This window comes from Lampris incognitus, chromosome 6 (assembly GCF_029633865.1).
Source record: "Lampris incognitus isolate fLamInc1 chromosome 6, fLamInc1.hap2, whole genome shotgun sequence".
Lineage (NCBI taxonomy): Eukaryota > Metazoa > Chordata > Actinopteri > Lampriformes > Lampridae > Lampris > Lampris incognitus.
Window position 1 is genome coordinate 622777 of NC_079216.1, and position 14072 is coordinate 636848.

A 14072-nucleotide genomic window follows, 5' to 3' on the forward strand; every position below is an offset into this window, starting at 1 on the left:
ACACACACACAAACACACACACACACATACACACATGCACGCACACACACATGCACACAAACACACATGCACACATATACACACATGCACACATACACAAACATGCACACACATACACACATGCACACACACATGCACACAAACACACACACACATGCACACATACACACATACACACATGCATACACATACACACATGCATACACGCATATGCACAGATACACGAGCGCACACATGCACGCACACACACGCACACACATATGCACACACACACACAAACACACGCACATATGCACAAACACATGCACACATATACACATGCACACATACACGTACACACATGCGCACACACATACACACATGCACGCACATGTGCGCAGACTCACAAAATGTAATAAAATACAAAATAATAGAAATAACACAATAGAATGTGTTTCTATTCAGCAAAGCTCAAACGTCACTGTCATCAGCAGGTTATAGTAAAGTTCAGTCATCAACCCAATACAGTAAAGTCCAGTCATCAACACGTTATAGTAAAGTCCAGTCATCAGCACGTTATAGTAAAGTCCAGTCATCAACACATTATAGTAAATTCCAGTCATCAACACGTTATAGTAAAGTCCAGTCATCAACACGTTATAGTAAAGTCCAGTCATCAACACGTTATAGTAAAGTCCAGTCATCAACACGTTATAGTAAAGTCCAGTCATCAACACGTTATAGTAAAGTCCAGTCATCAACACGTTATAGTAAAGTCCAGTCATCAACACGTTATAGTAAAGTCCAGTCATCAACACGGTATAGTAAAGTCCAGTCATCAACACGTTATAATAAAGTCCAGTCATCAACACATTATAGTAAAGTCCAGTCATCAACACATTATAGTAAAGTCCAGTCATCAACACGTTATAGTAAAGTCCAGTCATCAACCCAATACAGTAAAGTCCAGTCATCAGCACGTTATAGTAAAGTCCAGTCATCAACACGTTATAGTAAAGTCTAGTCATCAACCCAATACAGTAAAGTCCAGTCATCAACACGTTATAGTAAAGTCCAGTCATCAACACGTTATAGTAAAGTCCAGTCATCAGCACGTTATAGTAAAGTCCAGTCATCAGCACTTTATAGTAAAGTCCAGTCATCAACACGTTATAGTAAAGTCCAGTCATCAGCACGTTATAGTAAAGTCCAGTCATCAGCACTTTATAGTAAAGTCCAGTCATCAACACGTTATAGTAAAGTCCAGTCATCAACACGTTATAGTAAAGTCCAGTCATCAACACGTTATAATAAAGTCCAGTCATCAACACATTATAGTAAAGTCCAGTCATCAACACGTTATAGTAAAGTCCAGTCATCAACACGTTATAGTAAAGTCCAGTCATCAGCACGTTATAGTAAAGTCCAGTCATTAACACATTATAGTAAAGTCCAGTCATCAGCACGTTATAGTAAAGTCTAGTCATAAACACGTTATAGTAAAGTCCAGTCATCAACACGTTATAGTAAAGTCCAGTCATCAGCACTTTATAGTAAAGTCCAGTCATCAACACGTTATAGTAAAGTCCAGTCATCAGCACGTTACAGTAAAGTCCAGCCATCAACACGTTATAGTAAAGTCCGGTCATCAACACGTTATAATAAACTCTAGTCATCAACACATTATAGTAAAGTCCAGTCATCAACACGTTATAGTAAAGTCCAGTCATCAGCACGTTATAGTAAAGTCCAGTCATAAACACGTTATAGTAAAGTCCAGTCATCAACACGTTATAGTAAAGTCCAGTCATCAGCACGTTATAGTAAAGTCCAGTCATCAACACGTTATAGTAAAGTCCAGTCATCAACACGTTATAGCAAAGTCCAGTCATCAACACGTTATAGTAAAGTCCAGTCATCAGCACGTTACAGTAAAGTCCAGTCATCAACACGTTATAGTAAAGTCCAGTCATCAGCACGTTACAGTAAAGTCCAGCCATCAACACGTTATAGTAAAGTCCAGTCATCAACATGTTATAATAAAGTCTAGTCATCAACACATTATAGTAAAGTCCAGTCATCAACACGTTATAGTAAAGTCCAGTCATCAGCACGTTATAGTAAAGTCCAGTCATAAACACGTTATAGTAAAGTCCAGTCATCAACACGTTATAGTAAAGTCCAGTCATCAGCACGTTATAGTAAAGTCCAGTCATCAACACGTTATAGTAAAGTCCAGTCATCAACACGTTATAGTAAAGTCCAGTCATCAACACGTTATAGTAAAGTCCAGTCATCAACACGTTATAATAAAGTCCAGTCATCAACACATTATAGTAAAGTCCAGTCATCAACACGTTATAGTAAAGTCCAGTCATCAGCACGTTACAGTAAAGTCCAGTCATCAACACGTTATAGTAAAGTCTAGTCATCAACCCAATACAGTAAAGTCCAGTCATCAGCACGTTATAGTAAAGTCCAGTCATCAACACGTTATAGTAAAGTCTAGTCATCAACCCAATACAGTAAAGTCCAGTCATCAACACGTTATAGTAAAGTCCAGTCATCAACACGTTATAGTAAAGTCCAGTCATCAACACGTTATAGTAAAGTCCAGTCATCAACACGGTATAGTAAAGTCCAGTCATCAACACGTTATAGTAAAGTCCAGTCATCAGCACGTTATAGTAAAGTCCAGTCATCAACACGTTATAGTAAAGTCCAGTCATCAACACGGTATAGTAAAGTCCAGTCATCAACACGTTATAATAAAGTCCAGTCATCAACACATTATAGTAAAGTCCAGTCATCAACACGTTATAGTAAAGTCCAGTCATCAGCACGTTATAGTAAAGTCCAGTCATCAACACGTTATAGTAAAGTCTAGTCATCAACCCAATACAGTAAAGTCCAGTCATCAGCACGTTATAGTAAAGTCCAGTCATCAACACGTTATAGTAAAGTCTAGTCATCAACCCAATACAGTAAAGTCCAGTCATGAGCACGTTATAGTAAAGTCCAGTCATCAACACGTTATAGTAAAGTCCAGTCATCAGCACGTTATAGTAAAGTCCAGTCATCAACACGTTATAGTAAAGTCCAGTCATCAACACGTTATAGTAAAGTCCAGTCATCAGCACGTTATAGTAAAGTCCAGTCATCAGCACGTTATAGTAAAGTCCAGTCATCAGCACATTATAGTAAAGTCCAGTCATCAGCACGTTATAGTAAAGTCCAGTCATCAACACGTTATAGTAAAGTCCAGTCATCAGCACTTTATAGTAAAGTCCAGTCATCAACACGTTATAGTAAAGTCCAGTCATCAACACGTTATAGTAAAGTCCAGTCATCAGCACTTTATAGTAAAGTCCAGTCATCAACACGTTATAGTAAAGTTCAGTCATCAACACGTTATAGTAAAGTCCAGTCATCAACACGTTATAGTAAAGTCCAGTCATCAGCACGTTATAGTAAAGTCCAGTCATCAGCACGTTATAGTAAAGTCCAGTCATCAACACGTTATAGTAAAGTCCAGTCATCAGCACGTTACAGTAAAGTCCAGTCATCGGCACGTTATAGTAAAGTCCAGTCATCAGCACGTTATAGTAAAGTCCAGTCATCAGCACTTTATAGTAAAGTCCAGTCATCAACACGTTATAGTAAAGTCCAGTCATCAGCACGTTATAGTAAAGTCCAGTCATCAACACGTTATAGTAAAGTCCAGTCATCAACACGTTACAGTAAAGTCTAGTCATCAACACATTATAGTAAAGTCCAGTCATCAGCACGTTACAGTAAAGTCCAGTCATCAACACGTTATAGTAAAGTCCAGTCATCAACACGTTATAGTAAAGTCCAGTCATCAACACGTTACAGTAAAGTCCAGTCATCAACACGTTATAGTAAAGTCCAGTCATCAACACGTTATAGTAAAGTCCAGTCATCAACACATTATAATAAAGTCCAGTCATCAACACGTTATAGTAAAGAGGTGTTCAGTCATCAACACGTTATAGTAAAGTCCAGTCATCAACACGTTATAGTAAAGTCCAGTCATCAGCACGTTATAGTAAAGTCCAGTCATCAACACGTTATAGTAAAGTCCAGTCATCAGCACGTTATAGTAAAGTCCAGTCATCAACACGTTACAGTAAAGTCCAGCCATCAACACGTTATAATAAAGTCCAGTCATCAACACGTTATAGTAAAGAGGTGTTCAGTCATCAACACGTTATAGTAAAGTCCAGTCATCAGCACGTTATAGTAAAGTCCAGTCATCAACACGTTATAGTAAAGTCCAGTCATCAGCACGTTATAGTAAAGTCCAGTCATCAACACGTTACAGTAAAGTCCAGCCATCAACACGTTATAATAAAGTCCAGTCATCAACACGTTATAGTAAAGAGGTGTTCAGTCATCAACACGTTATAGTAAGGTGGTGTTCAGTCATCAACACGTTATGGTAAAATGGTGTTCAGTCATCAACACGTTATAGTAAAGTGGTGTTCAGTCATCAACACGTTATGATAAAGTGGTGTTCAGTCATCAACACGTTATAGTAAAGTGGTGTTTAGACATCAACACATTATGTTAAGGTGGTGTTCAGTCATTAACACTTTATAGTAAAGTGGTGTTTAGTCAACAGGAAGTGTTAGCAGCATGGCCACAGACGGACACACTGGCTACACGTCACAGCACATCTGGACAGTGGAAGCCACTACATCAGCCTGTCAGTGATGAGCTTGTCATCCAGACACATGGCAGGTTACTGGTTCCCTCTTACACCAGACAGCACTGCTGATGTCTGCCTGTGGACTTTAGTCTTGATGTGGATATAAAACACAGTTTGTGTGTTCTCTTTTCATCCGGGCTTTAAACTACTTAACCTCATCTGCTGGACATGTAGTAAGAGGTAGTGCAAAAATCTCTGTTAGCAAACGCAACTGCAGAAACTATTTTTTTCCTCTTTTTTTTTTTATTTGGTGGCCGGCACGGTGTCCCAGTGGTTACACTGTTCCTCACAGCAAGAAGGTCCTGGGTTCGAACCCCAGGCCATCCCAGGTCCTTCTGTGTGGAGTTTGCATGTTCTCCCCGTGTCTGCGTGGGTTTCCTCCCACCATCAAAAAGACATACATGATAGAGTTAATACTCTTGCCTGTGTCCCTGAGCAAGGCAGTGGAAAGAAGAAGTGGAGTTGTTCCCCAGCTGCTGCAGCTGCTCACTGCTCCTATACAATAGGATGGTTACATACAGAGAACACATTCACCGCATGTCTATACAATGACAAATAATAAAGTGTCTTCTTACACAGTAGAGGAGAAATGGACTCTATAATAAACAAAATCTGATGGTTTAAACTGAACGGTGGTGAAGGCAAGATATTGACTGAACACATGGAACATCCTGATGTAGGCATGGTGTCATCATGTAGTCAACACATGAGACGAACAGAAACTGTCAGGTTGATTTGTGCAGCGCGCTCATCCTGTCTGTTGCTCTAAACAGGTTAGACGGTAATTCTGACTGGGCTTCTGCTGTTCACAATAATCACATATGGTCCAGGTTGGAGACCAGCTGTAGCTCTGGGTCAGTTCAACCATTGGCTTTTTCAAAAAAGAAGGAGGACCAATAACTAGCTCCATGGATGGACACCTGTCCTCTCTCCTTCTTGACTCCATCTGCTCTCCTTAGAGACATCAGACTGAATTGTCTTTTCTAAGGAGAACTTTTTCCCAGAAGATCCCAAAATGACCGCTATAAATTAATTGCTCTGCTAGTCTGTTAATAGGAGCTATAATTAGAGGACGGGGGGGGGGGTTCACTAGGGGTAATGTAACCATGTAATCACCCGACTCATTTGAATATGCTTACATTACTTTAAAATGTACTACAACATACCATATCCACCATCTAACACTAGTAATATTCAAATAGAATTAAGATATCGAGGTAGAGAAATGTGTAAAATGTATTAATAAGAGCAATCCATCTGCCTCCTCCTCAATGTGATGAAAACAGATGCTGATTCCGTCTGATGGAGCGTCAGAACAGAGGCTGCACAGCATCACACACTCCGTCAGGACTTGTCCTGAGTCAAAAAAGGAATTCAGGCAGTTAGCAGACCCCAGCAGAGACCAAAAGAGACCAGCAGACCCCAGCAGAGATCAGCAGACCAATAGAGACCAGCAGACCCCAGCAGAGACCAGCAGACCCCAGCAGAGACCAGAAGAGACCAGCAGACCCCAGCAGAGACCAGCAGACCAGACGAGACCAGCAGACCCCAGCAGAGACCAGCAGACCCCAGAAGAGACCAGCAGAGACCAGCAGTCAAATTACCACTTCCTGTGTGCTGACCACATTGCTATGATATTGTTACTCTTGGGGATGTTAAAGCCACAGTCTTGAAGATGTAGTAGAATACCTCACCAAGAAATGCTACAATATCAGTAGTCAAAACCAGCTCTGAAAGAAACCGGTTGTCCACACATGGAAAACGGGTGTTTTCTGTCCTGGCCAACCACACAGTGGCCACACAAAGCCCAGCAGTCAAATGGAGATGTTGTGTTGGTCCTTTTCTACGCTGTGCTCAGTCGGTTGAGAATAACGGTGATGGTCCTGAACTGAAATACAGTTTGTTGTGGAGCATTATGGGGGATTTTAACAGGTTCTCCTATTATTTTTGCTTCCCTCAGTCTCTGTTGGTTTTATCTGACACACACAATACATATGCAATGTTCCCTCTTATGTCAAACCAGCTAATGTGTGATGTCCTCTACATTGATTATAAATAAACTTTTATGAAGGTAAGAAAGCATAGTTTAGTATACATAATACAACTCCTCCTCTTTAGGTAAGCAGCATGTTAGCACTGCCGCAGCATGTACATAATACAACTCCTCCTCTTTAGGTAACCAGCATGTTAGCACTGCTGCAGCATGTACACAATACAACGCCTCCTCTTTAGGTAACCAGCATGTTAGCACTGCTGCAGCATGTACACAATACAACTCCTCCTCTTTAGGTAACCAGCATGTTAGCACTGCTGCAGCATGTACACAATACAACTCCTCCTCTTTAGGTAACCAGCATGTTAGCACTGCTGCAGCATGTACACAATACAACTCCTCCTCTTTAGGTAACCAGCATGTTAGCATTGCTGCAGCATGTACACAATACAACTCCTCCTCTTTAGGTAACCAGCATGTTAGCACTGGTGCAGCATGTACACAATACAACTCCTCCTCTTTAGGTAAGCAGCATGTTAGCACTGCTGCAGCATGTGGACAATACAACGCCTCCTCTTTAGGTAACCAACATGTTAGCACTGCTGCAGCATGTGGACAATACAACTCCTCCTCTTTAGGTAACCAGCATGTTAGCACTGCTGCAGCATGTGGACAATACAACTCCTCCTCTTTAGGTAACCAGCATGTTAGCACTGCTGCAGCATGTACACAATACAACGCCTCCTCTTTAGATAACCAGCATGTTAGCACTGCTGCAGCATGTACACAATACAACGCCTCTTCTTTAGGTAACCAGCATGTTAGCACTGCTGCAGCATGTACACAATACAACGCCTCCTCTTTAGGTAACCAGCATGTTAGCACTGCTGCAGCATGTACACAATACAACGCCTCCTCTTTAGGTAACCAGCATGTTAGCACTGCTGCAGCATGTACACAATACAACGCCTCTTCTTTAGGTAACCAGCATGTTAGCACTGCTGCAGCATGTACACAATACAACGCCTCCTCTTTAGGTAACCAGCATGTTAGCACTGCTGCAGCATGTACACAATACAACTCCTCCTCTTTAGGTAACCAGCATGTTAGCACTGCTGCAGCATGTACACAATACAACGCCTCCTCTTTAGGTAACCAGCATGTTAGCACTGCTGCAGCATGTATACAATACAACGCCTCCTCTTTAGGTAACCAGCATGTTAGCACTGCTGCAGCATGTATACAATACAACTCCTCCTCTTAAGGTAACCAGCATGTTAGCTCAGCTGCAGCATGTACACAATACAACTCCTCCTCTTTAGGTAACCAGCATGTTAGCACTGCTGCAGCATGTACACAATACAACGCCTCCTCTTTAGCTAACCAGCATGTTAGCACTGCTGCAGCATGTACACAATACAACTCCTCCTCTTTAGGGAAGCAACATGTTAGCACTGCTGCAGCATGTCCAACTCAGTCAACGGACACACAACTGAATCTGTGCAGTGATTGGCCCTGAGTCTGCTGACCAGCAGATGCTCTCTAACCTAACTGTGACTGTATCTGAATATAGTTTGAGTGCAATGAAATCTTAATTTAATCTTGAAACTAATTTTATTCTCCATTTCAGACAAGGGCAATAAGTGTCAGTGAGGTTGAGGAGATGAAGCACTGACTGCAGTGCTACATGTGGAAGGCAGGTCAAGATGAATACACTGCTGTGGACTGAAGAGGGAAGAGCAGGAGAGTTCAACGGCGTCAAATTGTCAGTACAATATGAAGCACCTCAATTATCTTCGATAAATTAAAATAAATACAAACTTTAGAAACAAATGCATGCATTACCAATAGTTGTTGAAAGTTCATAACTAACACTGATTTTTTGTCCCTCTTGTAAGAGCCAACCTTGGCCAAGAGTGCACATCAGCAAACATGTTTGGTAAGGTGGCTGCCTGGAGGACCACTACATGTATTTATTTGTGGAACTCTGTAAAACTTGGGTTCAACCAGGTTTGTTTGTTGGGCAGTGGGGGAGTCGCTGACACAACAGCACTGATGACTCTCATTCATCCTGAATAGAGTCCAGTACCACTCACCTTACCAACACCTACATAGGACAAACAGTTAAACTAAAGTGAAGATCTTCAGGATTGTGTTTTTAAAAGTAGGACATTGGCCTTAGTAAATCAGACAGTTGGACTTGGACACATTATGGATTTGCAGTAGCTGCTATGGCACTCGCTGTACTGTGTGTGAGTAGTTTGCAAACTCACCTCCTGCAGAACATGCGCAGACCACTGAAGGTTTTGCTGGTGTGGTGGCAATGAGGGGGAGGAGAGGGGGCAGAGGGCTGCTGGACACTGGAGGATGATGAGGAGGAAGAGGAGGCAACAGAGGTGGAGGTGAAAACTTCCTCTCCATCCTTGAGTAGAAAGTCCTGGTTAGTAGATGATCCCACTCTGTGTTCCTCCTCCGGCAGCTCCATGACTGAGTTTCTTCTTCCGTGGTGGTTCACTTCAACAAGCCATTCTAAACTTATACCCCTTAAACTCCTCTTCCTCAACTGTGCGTCTTATCAAACAGAATTGTGCTGTGGTCTAGGGTCAACCAGTAAAATCTGCTTCTCTTCCAGCTCCTTTCCTTCCTTCCTTCTTCTAACAACTCATGGCTAAGGAAGCCTCTCTCCTTGCTCTTTACTTTATTCTATATGAAGACGGCTGGGCTGACTGGCTATCATCACCAGCTACAAAACACAGACACAGAAACAACTGACATGCAGTCAGGAAGTCTCAAGTCTTGATGAAACAAGCAACAGTAAGGCTCTGTCATTATCTCACCCAGATTCTCTCTTCCAACCTGTTGCTACTCATCCTTTCTTTTCTCAGCTTCATCTGCCTCTCTTCTCACTCTCTTCACATACTTTTATCTCTCACTCATCTCTGTGGCTCCCCCTCTCTTTTTCTCAGTCCCTCCTACTCTTCGTTCCTCTCACTTTCATTGGCTATGAGTGGGATATGAATGTGTGGCCTCCCATCAGTGCATCTGTGCAGCAGTCGAAAAAAAGAAGGAAATGAACTAATTTTCTCCTCCTCAGAGCTGCGGCAGAAGCTAAACACGGGCCTCTGGTTTCTTTACCAAACACTCCCACAGCACGGCACAACACAAGCTGAGGAGGACATCGGTGTCAAACACTATAACACATACGTATGGAGAAGATCAGCCTATTCCCAGCTTTGGAAGAGGTTGTATTTTAAGCTGCCTCTCACTTGGACCACATTTCCAAAGCAGCACATTGCAATGTACTTCCCTCCCACATAAGTTTTACATAAAGATGGTGTACCAGCCTACACCAGCCAGCAAGAAAGAAAGGGGAATACTGCATTAAAGTAGAGGTCACAGGGCCCACGCAGACATCATCACCACGTGCCCATAGCCGCTACATCCCCTGTGTTCTGCACTGAGGTGGAGCTCGGGATGAGCCACGGTTATTTTTGACAGCCAATTAAAATGGAGAAGGGTGACGGAGTCAGATTTCTTCTGTTAGGAGGAGGGGTTGGGTTCAGGGCAGGGGTCAGGGTTAGGTTTAGGGTTAGGGTTAGGTTTAGGGTAAGGTTTTGGGGTTAGGGTTAGCTTTAGGGTTATGGTTAGCTTTAGGTTTAGGTTTAGGGTTAGTGTTAGGGTTAGGGTTAGGTTTAGGGTAAGGTTTTGGGGTTAGGGTTAGCTTTAGGGTTAGGGTTAGCTTTACGGTTAGGTTTAGGTTTAGGGTTAGGGTTAGGGTTAGTTTTAGGGTTAGGTTTAGGGTTAGGGTTAGGGTTAGGTTTAGGGTAAGGTTTTGGGGTTAGGGTTAGCTTTAGGGTTAGGGTTAGCTTTACGGTTAGGTTTAGGTTTAGGTTTAGGGTTAGGGTTAGTGTTAGGTTTAGGGTTAGGGTTAGGTTTAGGTTTAAGGATGGAAGGGTGGTGTTCGTGGATTGGTTAAAGCTAATGACCATAAGCCTCAATCAAGGATTAGATCAGTGGTTACAAAACATTTTCAGTCAGCCATCCATTAATATTGGCAAAATATTGCGTTTTATAACAATTAGTAATAATATAGTGACCTCGTGATGAAAATAAAACGCTATGGTTGACAAAACAATTATCAATAACTGTAGCAAGAAAATATGCTTGACAGAGGCTCCTTTCTCACCTCAGGGAACATGATGAATATGGTGACAAACAGCCTTCACTATCTAAACCCTTCTCGTAGTTCTCATTTATCATCATCTCAGCCTGTGTCATAGTTCAAAATCTGTGTTCTCAAGTCATATCTCATACCAACTACAGCTTTCCACACCTTTATCCAGAGCCCATCTGAGCGCAGCAGATAAGTCATGTCTCATACCAACTACAGCTTTCCACAACTTTATCCAGAGCCCGTCTGAGCTCAGCAGGTAAGTCATGTCTCCTACCAACTACAGCTTTCCACACCTTTATCCAGAGCCCGTCTGAGCTCAGCAGATAAGTCATGTCTCATACCAACCACAGCTTTCCACACCTTTATCCAGAGCCCGTCTGAGCGCAGCAGATAAGTCATGTCTCATACCAACTACAGCTTTCCACAACTTTATCCAGAGCCCGTCTGAGCTCAGCAGATAAGTCATGTCTCCTACCAACTACAGCTTTCCACAACTTTATCCAGAGCCCGTCTGAGCTCAGCAGATAAGTCATGTCTCCTACCAACTACAGCTTTCCACACCTTTATCCAGAGCCCGTCTGAGCGCAGCAGATAAGTCATGTCTCATACCAACTACAGCTTTCCACACCTTTATCCAGAGCCCGTCTGAGCTCAGCAGATAAGTCATGTCTCCTACCAACTACAGCTTTCCACACCTTTATCCAGAGCCCGTCTGAGCGCAGCAGATAAGTCATGTCTCATACCAACTACAGCTTTCCACACCTTTATCCAGAGCCCGTCTGAGCTCAGCAGATAAGTCATGTCTCCTACCAACTACAGCTTTCCACACCTTTATCCAGAGCCCGTCTGAGCGCAGCAGGTAAGGAGGTGGCTGTGTGAGGCTAATGATTAATGCCCCTGGTCAAGTAAGTCCTCTCGTTAATGTGTTGGTGTGACTGTTGTCTTTTTCTTACCATCATTGTTGTCACTGGATAAGGGACATGGTGGGCCTGAATGACAGTGGCCTCAGGCTGTCTGTACATGTCTGTACTTGTCTGTACATGGGACCAGCTGACTGGCTTTACTGTATGTTAACCACCACGTAGAAGTACTGCATACTTTACCAGCACGTAGAATTACTGCATACTTTACTGTATGTTAACCAACACGTACAGGTACTGCATAGTTCTCTCGTCCGCTAATTTTTCAGGCCACTTGAATCATTCAGCCATTCATAATAAACCATTCTACAGTACATTAATGACATTCAATACAAAGAAAATACAACCAACAGAATGCCACTGGTTCAAATCCTGACCAGTGGTTTGCCTATCAACATAAATGGTTCTCAGCAGGGTGGCAGCAGCCCAAAAGGAGGCATCAGGTAGCTTCCAGGGGGACCTGAGCTGATAGGAAATTATTGAAAGCTTCAATCGCAAAACGTAAAGATATAAGTAATAATTATTGAGTTGAAGAAACGATACATAGTAAGAGTAAGATACAGAGTAAGATACAGAGTAAGATACACAGTAAGATACAAAATAAGATACAGAATAAGAAACATAGTAAGATACAGAGTAAGATACAGAGTAGGATACATAGTAACATACAGAGTAAGATACACAGTAAGATCCATAGTAACACACAGAGTAACATACAGAGTAACATACATACTAAAATACAGAGTAAGATAGATACATAGTAAGATACGGAGTAGGATAAAGAATAAGATACAGAGTAAGATACATAGTAAGATAGAGTAAGATACAGAGTAAGATACATAGTGAGATACATAGTAAGATACACAGTAAGATACAGAGTAAGATACAGAGTAAAATATATAGAAAGATACAAAAGTAAGATACAGAGTAAGATACAAAGGAAGATACAGAGTAAGAAACATAGTAAGATACATAGTAAGATACATATTAAGATACAAAGTAAGATACATAGTAAGATACGGAGTAGGATGAAGAATAAGATACAGAGTAAGATACATAGTAAGATAGAGTAAAATACATAGTAAGATACAAAGTAAGATACAGAGTAAGATACAAAGGAAGATACAGAGTAAGAAACATAGTAAGATACATAGTAAGATACATAGTAAGATACAAAGTAAGATACAGAGTAAGATACATAGTAAGATACAAAATAAGATACAGAGTAAGATACATAGTAAGATACAAAGTAAGATACAGAATAAGAAACATAGTAAGATACAGAGTAAGATACATAGTAAGATACAGAGTAAGAAACATAGCATAAGATACAGAGTAAGATACATAATAAGATACAAAGTAAGATACATAATTAGATACAGAGTAAGATGGAGTAAGATACATAGTAAGATACATAGTAAGATACATAATAAGATACAAAGTAAGATACATAATAAGATACAGAGTAAGATGGAGTAAGATACATAGTAAGATACATAGTAAGATACAAAGTAAGATACAGAGTAAGATACATAGTAAGATACATAGTAAGATACAGAGTAAGATACATAATAAGATACAAAGTAAGATACAGAGTAAGATACAGAGTAAGATACAGAGTAAGATACAGAGTAAGATGGAGTAAGATACAGAGTAAGATACATAGTAAGATACAGAGTAAGATACATAGTAAGATACAAAATAAGATACAGAGTAAGATACATAGTAATATACAAAGTAAGATACAGAATAAGAAACATAGTAAGATACAGAGTAAGATACATAGTAAGATACAGAGTAAGAAACATAGTATAAGATACAGAGTAAGATACATAATAAGATACAAAGTAAGATACATAATTAGATACAGAGTAAGATGGAGTAAGATACATAGTAAGATACATAGTAAGATACAGAGTAAGATACATAATAAGATACAAAGTAAGATACAGAGTAAGATACAGAGTAAGATACAGAGTAAGATACAGAGTACGATGGAGTAAGATACAGAGTAAGATACATAGTAAGATACAGAGTAAGATACAAAGTAAGATACAGAGTAAGATACATAGTAAGATACATAGTAAGATACATAATAAGATACAAAGTAAGATACATAATAAGATACAGAGTAAGATGGAGTAAGATACATAGTAAGATACATAGTAAGATACAAAGTAAGATACAGAGTAAGATACATAGTAAGATACATAGTAAGATACAGAGTAAGATACATAATAAGATACAAAGTAAGATACAGAGTAAGATACAGAG

General features: G+C 40.7%; 1 protein-coding gene across 1 annotated transcript in view; it reads right to left on the reverse strand.

Annotated features, from left to right (window-relative positions):
• The window catches only part of LOC130113901 (diacylglycerol kinase zeta-like), a 132246-nt gene extending 123231 nt beyond the window's left edge, over positions 1–9015 (reverse strand). Inside the window, exon 1 of the mRNA XM_056281599.1 lies at positions 8978–9015. Coding sequence (XP_056137574.1) covers positions 8978–8991 — 14 coding nt within the window. The 5' untranslated portion in view covers positions 8992–9015. The remainder of the gene's footprint in view (positions 1–8977) is intronic.
• Positions 9016–14072: the final 5057 nt, after the last annotated feature.